This window comes from Hemicordylus capensis, chromosome 15 (genome assembly GCF_027244095.1).
Source record: "Hemicordylus capensis ecotype Gifberg chromosome 15, rHemCap1.1.pri, whole genome shotgun sequence".
Classification (NCBI taxonomy): domain Eukaryota; kingdom Metazoa; phylum Chordata; class Lepidosauria; order Squamata; family Cordylidae; genus Hemicordylus; species Hemicordylus capensis.
In genome coordinates this window covers 5,957,704-5,970,418 of record NC_069671.1, presented here as the reverse complement: position 1 = coordinate 5,970,418, position 12,715 = coordinate 5,957,704, and the positions used below count along the sequence as shown (strand labels likewise).

The 12,715-nt window shown below is 46.8% G+C and overlaps 1 protein-coding gene across 23 annotated transcripts in view; it reads left to right on the top strand.

The window, feature by feature from the left end:
* The window catches only part of ARVCF (ARVCF delta catenin family member), a 493,848-nt gene that overhangs the window by 396,649 nt on the left and 84,484 nt on the right, over positions 1-12,715 (top strand). For all 23 annotated transcript variants that reach the window (XM_053279337.1, XM_053279338.1, XM_053279344.1 and 20 more), the window contains one exon: positions 6,416-6,599. In XM_053279337.1, coding sequence (XP_053135312.1) covers positions 6,416-6,599 — 184 coding nt within the window. The remainder of the gene's footprint in view (positions 1-6,415; positions 6,600-12,715) is intronic.

The window sequence follows — 12,715 nt, the reverse complement described above, 5'->3', positions numbered from 1 at the left end:
AGAGCCTACTACGGATATTTATATACCGCTTTTCAACAAAAGTCCTTAAAGTGGTTTGCAATGAATGAACAAACAATAAATTAGATGGTTTATTAATGAGATGAGGCCGAACTCACAGTAAAGAAAAATGGCACCCCCCGTAGCAGGAAACGCAGTTGATTCCCCAAATTAAGTCTACCCCTGTGCTCCTATTCACCCCATCAAATTGCTGGACATCCCCCTGGATTTCAGAGCGTGAAGATGGCGGTAGACGTTTCGACAGTAACCCTTCTCCATTTGCACTGGTAGGCTTCAGGCATTAAACCCTTTGTGGCTTAAGGGGTTGTTGTTATTATTACATTTATATCTTGCTCTTCCTCCAAGGAGCCCAGAGCAGTGTACTCCATACTTAAGTTTCTCTTTCACATCAACCTTGTGAAGTAGGTTAGGCTGAGAGAGAAGTGACTGGCCCAGAGGCACCCAGCTAGTATCATGGCTGAATGGGGATTTGAACTCGGGTCTCCCCGGTCCTAGTCCAGCACTCTAACCACTACACGATGCTGGCTCTCACGCTGGGTTGTACAGCGATTACAAGAAACATACACAAAAACTTGCTTCCATACTATGGAACCTCTCCCCAGCAAAAGGTGGTGGCTGAAAACATCTTAGCATGAGCTGCTGTTAAGTTTCCATTGCTTCGGCTTCATTTAAAAGAAGCAGAAGAATTCCTTGAGAGGTCACTCTGAAGAGGGTAACCTTTTAAATCGTCGTTGATCTGTTAGTTGTCGCAGTCTCTTAGGTTATAGCTGAAGTGCCACTTAAGCGTTGGGCAGTTGAAGATAAAATTCCTTTTGAAATGTTCTGCCTACCTTACAATACCCCAAAAAGGATTGCCGCCTGAAAGCAGCTATCCTCGGGATGTGTGAAGCCATGGGTTTTGTTTCAGCAACGGGTTGAGCATAAATTCCAGCCCACATAAGGGATGGCTTCATCCAACAGTTGTTCTTTTGCGGCTGCTTCACACGCTATGTGTGGGTAATGTGAATGAGTTGTCATACTGATTTCCCCAGCAGTACGATGCACACAATCTGTGGGAGTTACTCCTGCTCTTCATATAGGTTTTAGCAAGAATATTAATTTATAAAAATGAGGACTCCAGCATTTAACATATTTTTAAAAGAATTTATTTTAAATGGAGTAACTGTTTCCATCCATCAAAATGTTTTTCACCAATTAATTAAACCAATTAAAAATGGAGACTAAAAGTACGTGCAAAAGCTGCAGATGGCCTGCTGCATCTGAAAAAGACGCTCCTTGCTGTGCAAGAGAGAATGAATGCCTCTTGCCTTAGGAAAGGCCTGCTGCCTAAGACAATTCCTCCCACGAAGCATGCACATGTTTGAAAACAGAGCAAGTACCAGAGGTTGCCGGTTCAAATCCCCGCTGGTTTGTTTCCCAGACTATGGGCAGCAGAGATATAGAAAAGATGCTGAAAGGCATCATCTCATACTGCACGGGAGATGGCAATGGCAAACCCCTCCTGTATTCTACCAAAGACAACCACAGGGCTCAACCACCGACTCAACAACCACCGACTCGACGACACACTACACCTTTACCCCTTTTCTTTAGACCAGTTGGGTGTTATCTTGGACAATTTGTGCAGATTAACTCGAGTGATTGCCTGAAACGCAAATAACTGATCAATTATGATTTCTTTAGGGGATAATACCTCTAATAAAGACCAAAATACAGTTTAGAGTATAAGAAGAACCCCGTTGGAGGTGCCTCCCAGTAGCCCACCAGCAAGACATGAAAGCCATAGTCTCCTTCTGTTGCTTCTCAGCAGCTGGTATACAGTAGCATTCAGCCTCTAAACCAGGCCTGTTCAACTTAGACCCCCCCCCCAGCTGTTTTGGGATTACAACTCCCATGAACCACAGTGGCCAATAGCCAGGGATTCTGGGAGTGGTAGGGTTGCAGTGAAGGCCTTGGAAAGGATATTTAGATGCCGTGATGTGTTTATACCCACAATGATTAGAATCGTTCGGTCAGTGGTTTTCCCCGTGACGGATGCAAAAGCTGGACTTTGAAGAAGCAAGATAGGAAAAGTATTGACCCTTTTGAACTTTGGTGCTGGAGAAGACTTTTGAGGAGACCATGGACAGCCAGGAAAACAAACAAATGGATCGTAGAACAAATCAATCCAGAATTTTCACTCAAGGCACGAATAGCCAGTCTCAAACTATCCTACTTTGGACACATTATGCGAAGACCCAGCTCCCTTGAGAAGTCCATAAAACTGGGGAAAGTTGAAGGCAAGAGAAGAAGAGGATGACCAGCAGCAAGGTGGATGGACTTGATGGCGGCAGCAATGAATGCACAACAGAGAAGCCTGAAAGGCCAAGTTGAAGACAGATCTATCTATGTGGCCACTAAGAGTCTACACCGACTTGATGGCACTTAATCAATCAATCAGGCCAACATCTGCAGGAGGGCCGAAGTTGAGTAGCTCTGCTCTAAACCCTAAAAGTAGTGTGTGGCAACCATTTTGACTAATGGAGATAGTCTGTCTTACGTTTCTTTTTAGACTGTGAGCCCTTTGGGGACAGGGAGCCATCTTATTAATGTACTAGTATCTTTCAGCCCGTTAAAATAACAGGCGCTAGTCTCCCGAAAATTGATGACCATTGCTGTGTTTGCCACCCACGCCGCCGCCGTCTTTTCCCTCCCTGCAGTCGGGCCGGACTCGCCTCCGCCGCCTCTGTTCTTCTCGCGCTCGGGCTGGACCCGCCGCGGCTGCCTCTGGCCTCGCCGCGGCCGGTCCGGTTCTGCCCCCGCCGCCAAGAGTGCCGCCCGCCTCTGCCCTCCCCGCGGCCTGGCTGGTCCCGTCGCCGCCGCCTCTGGCCTCCCCGCGGCCGGGCCGACCAACCGGCCAGCATGGCGGCCGGCGCCTGCGTCCTTGTCTCCCTCGGCTCTTCTGCGCACGCGCACCACTCATGCCCAGAACAGCTGAGGGAGACACGGACGCAGACACCATCCTTCGTCCGAGACACGGACGCATGCCAGGGATTTCATTATATAGGATTATTGTTCTCTTTGTAAACTGCTTTGGGAACAATTTGTTATGGGATGGCTAACAAATAAAGTTCTTTGTTGTTGTTGAAAAGCGATATATAAATATACATTTGTTTGTTGTTTGGAATAGGGTTAGATATATACACACACAGAAACACAGGCATACACACAAGGCTTGAGTGGGTCTGTCCATGACTCCATACATCTATAACCAATGGGGGTTATAGGCAGCTCCGGTGGGGGATCTACCTTGTGTCTGCTTCTCTTCGCCAAAAAACAAGGAATGCTGGTCTTGTGGTAGCCAATATGACTTGTCCCCTTAGCTAAGCAGGGTCTGCCCTGGTTGCATATGAAAGGGAGACTACGTGTGAGCACTGTAAGATACCCCCCCTTAGGGGATGGAGCTGCTCTGGGAAGAGCAGAAGGTTCCAAGTTTCCTCTCTGGCAGCATCTCCAGGATAGGGCTGAGAGAGATTCGTGCCAGCAACCTGGGAGAAGCTGCTGCCAGTCTGTGTAGACAATCCTGAGCTGGATGGACCAATGGTCTGACTCAGTTTACGGCAGCTTCCTATGTTCTTGGGTTCCTAACAAGTCAGTGATCAGGTGCAGCTTCTGGGTGACCTGGATTGTTCCAGAGGGGTATCTTTGTTCGCTGTCCACCCCAATTTCTTTGGGCATTACAACACCAAGCGTTATAACCAGCACTCTGGTCTTAATTATTTCTACATTCCTTTAACCAAGTTGTTGCCTGTTTAATCCCAGCTATTGGTGCCTGCCTCTTCATTCCTCTATGCAGATTACTCCCTTGAAAGCTCTTATCTTGATGTATTTCAGCAATGCTGAAAGCCACATCCCATGTTAGTAAGTATGAATAATGTACATTTTGCTGTGTGGAATCAAAAATATCCGCTGAGTGCTTTGGAAGATGTGGTCTTTGGTAAATGTGGGGCTTCTTGGGAAAGGAGACTTGGACAGCGGCACACATTTGCAGGACCAAGCTGTTCAGATTGTTTCAGGTGACCATTTTCTATTGGATTTCTTTTTAACTGCTTGGGGATAAAACCTTGTGGATAGCTATTGGAAAAGTGGAGTGTGTGGTTTTGTTGTTGTTGCTGCCATCCTTGACTTTTTTAAAAAAAAAAATGTGGATATTTGCATGGATAGGTTGCATTCAGGATGCTTGTGGGTATCACTTAGCATTTATATAGACATTTTGGAGAGATTACTGTATTACCATCTCAATTTCATTTATCCTGGCTGTAATTCTGAGAAGCAGATTGTTATTATGGTTGTGAACCGCGCCAAGACTTTGGTTTGGGGCGGTATATAAATGTATTAAATAAAAATAAATTAAAAAATAATTATACTGTTTTACTGGTGTGGAACTGAGTCTGAGAAAGCATGGTTTGCTCAGTTGTCTAATTCTCTTACTTTCTCTCCGGCTCCAACATTATTAAGTCAACTGGGCTAACTTTGGATAATACCACTGGAGGTATTTCGTGTAAAGCTTCTTAAATGTATGAACTATGCTAATCAGCAAAAATGCGACATCAAATTCTGTAGCACACAAGGTAACCCATGTTATCGACCAAGATATGCTGCATTTGGCAAGTTGTAAAAATTGCACAAACTGCTTTTATGTAGATTTTTATTTATTTTGCATAAAATTTGTTTGGCTCTTTGCAGTCATAGCAAAGGGTGAAGGAGCTAAGAATTTTTAAAGCCCTTTCCCATTAGAAATTTTGTGGAACTTTGAAGAGTTCACCACCAGATATGGCCTATGGACTCTCAGTTCTGTCTTTGCGGTAATAAAGAATAAACTTATTTTTTTTTAAAGAAGAAAAGAACACTGAGAGTCACCAGATGTTAATTCTGTGCCTATTAAGTGTTCTGCGCGCGCGCACACACACACACACACACACACACACACACACAAACTTTGCTTTGCTTATGCAGAATTTCAGGATACATATAGCCCTGGGGATAAGGTACAACTGAGATTTTCCTTATATACTGTAATTTTTTGAGTGTAAGTGTGTGGAGCACATCTTGGGGAAGGAAGGATAGTCAAAAATCGGCCCCCTACCTGCGCTAGCATCTGTGCTTCAGAAACATGGACTCTTAACAACGCACATGTGCTTTATTTGGTTGTAAATGCGTACCATTAGTGAGTAGGGATGTGCAGAGCATTCCGTTGGCAGAACGTTCCAACTCAAAATGTGGTATTTTGAGTGTCCCGAGCTTGGAATAGAATGATCCCTTCTGAGTTGAAACATTCCGAGTGTTCTGAGAGCCATTTTGGAGTCTTTTCTGGCCTCTGCTCTCACATGGCAGCCATTTGTGTGGTCAGCACCACCACACAAATGGCTGCTCTCGTCTCTTCAGGAGAGGAGAGCTGGTCTTGTGGCCGCAAGCATGACTTGTCCCCTTAGCTAAGCAGGGTCCGCCCTGGTTGCATATGAATGGGAGACTAGAAGTGTGAGTACTATAAGATATTCCCCTTAGTGGATGGAGCCGCTCTGGGAAGAGCAGAAGGTTCCAAGTTCCCTCCCTGGCAGCATCTCCAAGAGAGGGCTGAGAGAGATTCCTGCCTGCAACCTTGGAGAAGCCGCTGCCAGTCTGTGTAGACAATACTGAGCTAGATAGACCAATGGTCTGACTCAGTTTATGGCAGCTTCCTATGTCCTATGCTGTGCATGTGCAGAGGCCCAAAGAGCTCCAGCTTGGAGTCCAAAATGGCTCTCGGAATGTTCCAACTCAGAACGGGGGTTGCTCCTTTGGTACAGCCAGCTCAACTGGTTGTTCTGACAGAACATTCTGGGTATTTGCATTCCGAGCTCAGAGCACATCCCTAATAATGAGCATGTCTGCCTATGTCTGTCATCCGTCACCTGTAAATGTTTGCCATTGTGTTCTTGTCTGCACATATATGATAAACCAAAAGCAAAATAAATGGGAGAACGTTTTAGCAGATTTGATTAACACTGGCAACCTTTGTAAGACTGTTTATTTGTTGTCCATCCACAAAGGTTCATTACTAATAGAGTCATGAAATGTGCTCTGGCAGCTCAGAAATGGAGAGTGTGTTTTGTAGCAACTGATGTCATTAGTTGTAACGATCTTTAATCTTCTCCCACTCTGCCAGATCTGTGAAATGTTCCCACTACGTACTATCATAAGCTGTAATGCTGTTCCATTGTTGCGCTGATATTTGAATGGAGTTGGGATGACCTAATTCACTGAGCAATGAAGACTGACTTTCCTTGACTTCTTTCATCTTCTAGCAAATTCTTTTTTGCATGGCTGAGTCGAAACAAGGGTTCAATTGATTCTCCTCCTCCATTTTCTCTTCATCAAGGCACTCTTTGGAACCTGTCATCCTATGAGCCCCTCAAAATGGTGATAATCAACCACGGGCTTCAGACGCTGACCAATGAAGTGATCATCCCCCACTCTGGGTGGGAGAACGAGCCGAATGAGGACTCAAAGCCTCGAGACGCTGAGTGGACGACTGTCTTCAAGAATACATCGGGATGTCTGAGGTGAGATTGGAAGGGGCGGGGGGGTCGCTACTGGTTGATGTCTGCTGCAGAAAGAGGGTAGATGGAACAGCAGGGGATTCTCTCTTGGGCTCAAAATCTGCATTGTCTGCAGCGGGTAGGGATGTGCACGGAACAGGCAACTGTCAGTTTGAAGGTGGGGGTGAGAAGGACTGGGGAGAAGGAGTGGGGAGGGCTCTTACCCCCCTCCCCGGCCACGTTTCCCCCACTCCTGCTGTTCTCAAAAACAGTCCCGCCGGGGCGGCAGCCGCTACGGTACGTGGCAGACTGGAAGTGGCTGCTGCGCATGCGCACGTCACGCTCGCTTGCACATGCGCACGTCACGCTCGCTTGCACATCGAGACCTGTGCATGCGCAGCAGCTACTTCTGTTCTGCGACATACTAGGACGGCAAGGAGGTACGCTGCTGCTTCAGCGGGACCATTTTTTAGAACAGTGCCAGCGGGGGAAATGTGGCGGGGGCGGGGGTAAGAGCACCCTTCCCAATCCTTAAAGTTATCTCCCCACCTTAGAGCAAACCGAACCATCGGTCTTTCAAACCGGTTCAGAGGCCCATAAAGGGTTCTGTGCACATCCCTAGCAGGGGGCGGCCCTTCCATGAGGCGAGGTGAGGTGGTCACTTCGGGCAGCATATTACTGGGGTGCAAATGAGACAGCAAGATGATCTCCTGCGCCATGCCCCCTTTATACATGGGAGGGGAGATGGGTGTGTGCGTGCATTTGGCACCCTCCTTCTGGTGCACAGAGGTCTCGCTCAGCTGCTGATTGTGTGCGAGAAGTGTTGGTGTCACACACACGCCATGCCAACCTATCTTCTGCTGCTCCTTGAGGTTTCCACCACACCTGTTCAAGTGTACACCCCAGTGTTTCTCTGTGTTCAGAGTACCCATATCACAAAACTCATTTCTTGAGTTTTCAGAGTGATCAAGCGTTCGTAGTTGCTGCGCTGCAGGCCAGGAAATTGTCATTATTAAATGAATGCTCTGTAGGCTGCCATGTTATAAGTGACTGAGGACATGCAGGCAGTGTTTTATGGGTGCCTCTGGGGGATGGCCTGAAGGCAGGATCATTCAGCAGCCTTGCTTGAAGCTCAAAAAGTCTGGGTTTGTTCAGTGCCTGGGTGAGAGACTGCTCCAAACACTGTTGACTGTCGTTCAGCAGTATCTGGGGACTCAACGTTGACCACTCTTCTTCTCGGAGAAAACCTGTACAATGTGAGAACCATGGCTAGGATCCAGGCTACATTAGACATAACTAAGCATCCTTGAAATAAATGAGACCAGTTAGTCTTGACTAACTTAAGTCCCATTAAGTTTAACAGGACTTAGTCACGACTAGATTAGTCTGGATCTTACTGTGTTATCTGGCAACTCCCTGCAAGTAGAAAATGGACACTGCCTTCCGCTGCACAGAGCATTTCTGGGCGCGTGTGCAGTACAGTGTCTCAGCAAAAATAATTGATTGACCTCATTTCCAGATATTCCCATGTATTTTTATCTTGTCTTTCTGACCAAGAATCATCCGGCTTGTGTACAGCGGCGTTTATAATAGGGCTTGTAAATGCTGACAAAGCAGTAGCAAATTCCTGATTGATCATCCATGCAAGAAACAAATAAGATATTTTTAACCTCCCCTCCTCTAACAGAGCTGAATCTCTAAATGGCAAACGTGCAGCGGGGAAATGTAGTCATAATTGCGGAGGATCCACCTGCGGCTCCTACATTTCGCTTGGGCCAAGAAGTAGAATGGGCCAAACTTTGTTTGTAAAGTTTGGTGTCGGGAAAACTTGAGATCTTGTTTCAGAATCAGGGGTGAAAATTGCACTGGGAATATATTTACGTGTCTTACATAGGAACATAGGAAGCTGCCATATACCGAGTCAGACCATTGGTCTGTCTAGCTCAGTATTGTCTTCACAGACTGGCAGCGGCTTCTCCAAGGTGGCAGGCAGGAGTCTCTCTCAGCCCTATCTTGGAGATGCTGCCAGGGAGGGAACTTGGACCCTTCTGCTCTTCCCAGAGCGGCTCCATCCCCTGAGGGGAATCTCTTATAGTACTCATACTTCTAGTCTCCCATTCATATGCAACCAGGGCAGACCCTGCTTAGCTAAGGGGACAAGTCATGCTTGCTGCCACAAGACCAGCTCTCCTCTCCTAATAGAAGCTGGGAATCATAGGAACATAGGGTGCTGCCATTTACTGAGTCATACTATTGGTCTTTCTAGCTCAGAATTGTCTACAAAGACTGGCAGTGGCTTCTCCAATTAAAAACAATTAAAAGAAAAGAAAAACATTTAAACCAGATCAAAACTCATTAAAATTAAAATTAAAACTAGAGATCATTAAAAGCCAGGCAAAAAAGATGGGTCTTTAAGACTCTCCTGAAGGCCTCAAAGGAAGATAACCCTCGGAGGTCTCACGAGGAGGGTTGTGAGCTGCCCAGAGAACAATTGCTTATGGGGTGGCTAACAAATAAAAGTTGTTAGTATATTATTATCATTCCTCGAATCAGGCCTTGCTTCCTATTACATCAGAGCCGGGAATTAGAATGCTGTTTGAGCCTCACAAAAATAACTTTTAGCTCAAAATTTGGGGAATCAGGAGTTCGACGGTTCTCCTGGAATTTCCCTCTGGCTCCCCTTGCTTCACCGTCACAGGACTAGGGCAGCCTCTCGCTCAGTGGGCATCAGTTTTTTTCCTTACCCAGAAATCCCATCACCGCAAGGGCACATAATGACATAGAATCACGATGAAGGGACTTCTGGGGGAAATGCCAGGTTTTATCCCTGAAGTGCAAGGTTCCTAGTGGGGTTCTAGCAATTGTCATCTCTGCTTTAAAACAAAAAAAACAAAACCTTGGGGGCTGCCTGGCTGCTGTGCCTGCCTTCCAAGTGCTTTTTCTAATACTTTGGACTGCCAGAGAACTTACACGGCTGACGTAATGTCCTATTTTTGGCGCCGTGCTCTGGCGGAAGTCGCATCTTCCTCAAAGTGCATATTGCTAGCACAGCAAATCTGAGAAATGTGCTATAACTGCTTTAGAGCTTCTGCACCCGTGATATTATGCGTCCTCGCGCGCATCTTCCTGCAAGGCAAATAAATGTGAGCGGGGAGATTGCCAGAGGCTTGCAGGTACCTAGAGAATAAACCTTGCCGTGTACAAAAGGGTGAAAGAGCACAACCCCAAAGCGGCATCTTCTTGGTTGTCTGGGCAACTCTGTTGCTTTTACGGCGATACTGCCTAGGGTTAGGGTTCCCCCGTTCTGTTTTGAAGACATCCCCGTTTTGTGCTTGGGGAGTGAATGGGGAGCCTTTGCCCGCACAGGGAGTCCATATGCATTCATCACGACTCCCACAGATTAGCAACCTAGGAAGCTGCCATATCCTGAGTCAGACCCTTGGTCCATCTAGCTCAGGATTGTCTGCCCAGACTGGCAGCGGCTTCTCTGAGGCTGCAGGCAGGAATCCCTCTCTCGGGAACCTAGGAGGCTGCGTCTCTCCCAGCCCTAACTGAGAGATAACAAACAAACAAGATGGCTCCCTGTCCCCAAAGGGCTCACAATCTAAAAAGAAACATAAGATAGACACCAGCAACAGTCACTGGAGGTTCTGTGCTGGGGTGGAGAGGGCCAGTGGATAAGGCCAAATGGCAATGAGCCACCCTTCCCCACCAGTCATACCCCTTATGCTGGGACTGGTGCTGCCCCACTCCCTGCTTCCCTTACTAGCCTGCCCCCCAGCCCAGATGCTGTCCTCTCCCCCGTTGATGTTAAAATCATATGAGATTTGAGAGCCGGCATAGCATAGTGGTTAGAGTGTTGGACTAGGACCGGGAAGACCCGAGTTCAAATCCCCGTTCAACCGTGAAACTCACTGGGTGACTCTGGGCCGGTCATGTCTCTCTCTCAGCCTAACCTACCTCTCAGGGTTGTTGTGAGGATAACAGTAATAACGACAAGCATGTACACTGCTCTGAGCTCCTCAGGGAAAGAGCAGGATACAAATGTCAAAAATTTAAAAAATGAGACGAAAGGATGGTCTTGGCCTGCCTAAGGAAATAGAATTCAAGTGGGCTGCCTCTCAATAGACCGTCACAGACTAATTTATTTTGCAGCGTTTTCTTTTCTTTGGGCACAAGACCTCAGGGTGATGTGAGGTGTGCATGGTTATCTCAGTTATCCTCACAACAACCCTGCAAGGTAGGTTAGGCTGACACTAGTGAGCGTCGTGGCTGGGGTGGGATTTGAACCCAAGCCTGCCCCGTTCAGCTCCAACATTCTGTGCCCTGCACTACAGTGGATGAACAGAAGCGGCGTGTATTGCGTGATAGACGAGCTGTCGTTTCCTTTTGCCCTCTCCGCCCTTAAGAGCCTGTCTCCAGCGTCTCTGCAGCGGGATCGCTTGGTTCCTGGAATATTTTGCATTACGGGAAATGTCCACAGCAGGTGAACAAGTCCTGGAGTGGTGGGGGGGGGATGCAGCCAGTGTGATCTGCGAGAGCCAGTATTTTAGACGGCAGAATTTGCCTTCCGTTCCAGGCCTGGTCGACTGGTGAAACTTTTGCCAGCAGTCTATAAAAGGCAAAGAGTGTGTGCTTTGCTGTGCTTTGGAATCATTCCGGTTTTACGAGGAGGGCTAATAGTTCACGCCAAGCTAATAAAGGACGCCATGTTATACCTTGTAGTGCACAGGAGTGTGCTTCAGCCCCATTTCCACTGATTAATTACGTACCTCCAGAAGGTTTTGTCCATTTCCAGACTCTGGACATGCGGCCTCCAAGCTGTGCGTCGCTGTTCCCCAGAGAGTGACTTTATAAATGCAGAAAGTAACGAAAAGTGGTTTGAAAGGCCCCGTTAATTGAAATCTGCAGTCCAGTAAGAGAGAAGGGCCTTTTGAGTGGGATCCAGACACGGTAATGTTTCTGTACATGCACCTCACTTCATAATAACCTCACATGAGGATATTGGAGACGGTGAGTCTAAAAGGTTGAGTAGGGAGACCATTAGATTCCCTGGCTATTGGCAGACATTAGGATGATCATTAACAGATTAGGTTAAACGACGTTGCAGATTTTTTCCATTAGCGGGCACCTCCACTCCCATGATCTAAGCATTGGACTTCTGTGCAGCCAGTGAACTTTGATTTTCTTTAATGAAGCCATTCTTTTCAAAGAAAGCGGGGGAGATGGAGAGTTCAGTTGGGCAACCTCAATTTTCGACAACATAATTAGTACGGGTGCATTACGCCTGTTGTAATTGCAGAGGCCTCTTCAATTGGACGTGGAGATCTCGAATGAGAAGTGTGGGCTTGTTTTCGGGGGGAAACGCCATAGCATCAAATAAATAAGACTTAATGCCAGGTGTGAAGCTCTGAACATTCATGCTCTCTTTGGATGGGAAAATTATGGCACCGTACATCTTTTTCCAGAAGGGCTGAAAATGTTATGATCCTTATGGATGCATAACCGGAGCACCTGTGGGAAAGAGCGAGGTACTGGCAAATTGAAGGCAACCTATCAATATACCTGTTTTAAAAATAAAATATGAAGGGAAAAAACTAAAAGGTAAAAAACAACACACACACACACAAAACCTGCCCCAGTGTGACTCAATGAGGCAGAATGTTCATTGGCTCAGAGTGCAGTTAACAGACAACCAAGTGGGTGGAGCAAATGGGACTCAGTGTGGATAGGGAAGGATGGCATGAACTTTGCGGGAAATTTCTTAGCTTGATGAATACTGCCTCAATACAGTCTCAATTCCTTCTACTGCTGAGGGGGGGAAGGTGTCTAAGCTTTCGTTTTCTCTCCACCTATTTCCCATCTTTGTGGTTCTGAGGGGGAAAGGGTGCGACATGTTTAAAAACTTGGTGTGTGGGGGGTTCCCCCTCCCCAATTAACATTAAAACAACTATATGTGTGCGAACTCTCTCCTGAGGAACGGAAAGGGAAGATATGCACTGATTCTTAAATAACTAATAATTGTATGTATGGGCATGGACATATGCGCACACACACAGAGTCACACAATAAACTAGCTGCTGCTTCTACCAACATACACCTCTTTCCCCCACCCCACCTGCCCAGGGATATACTGCAAC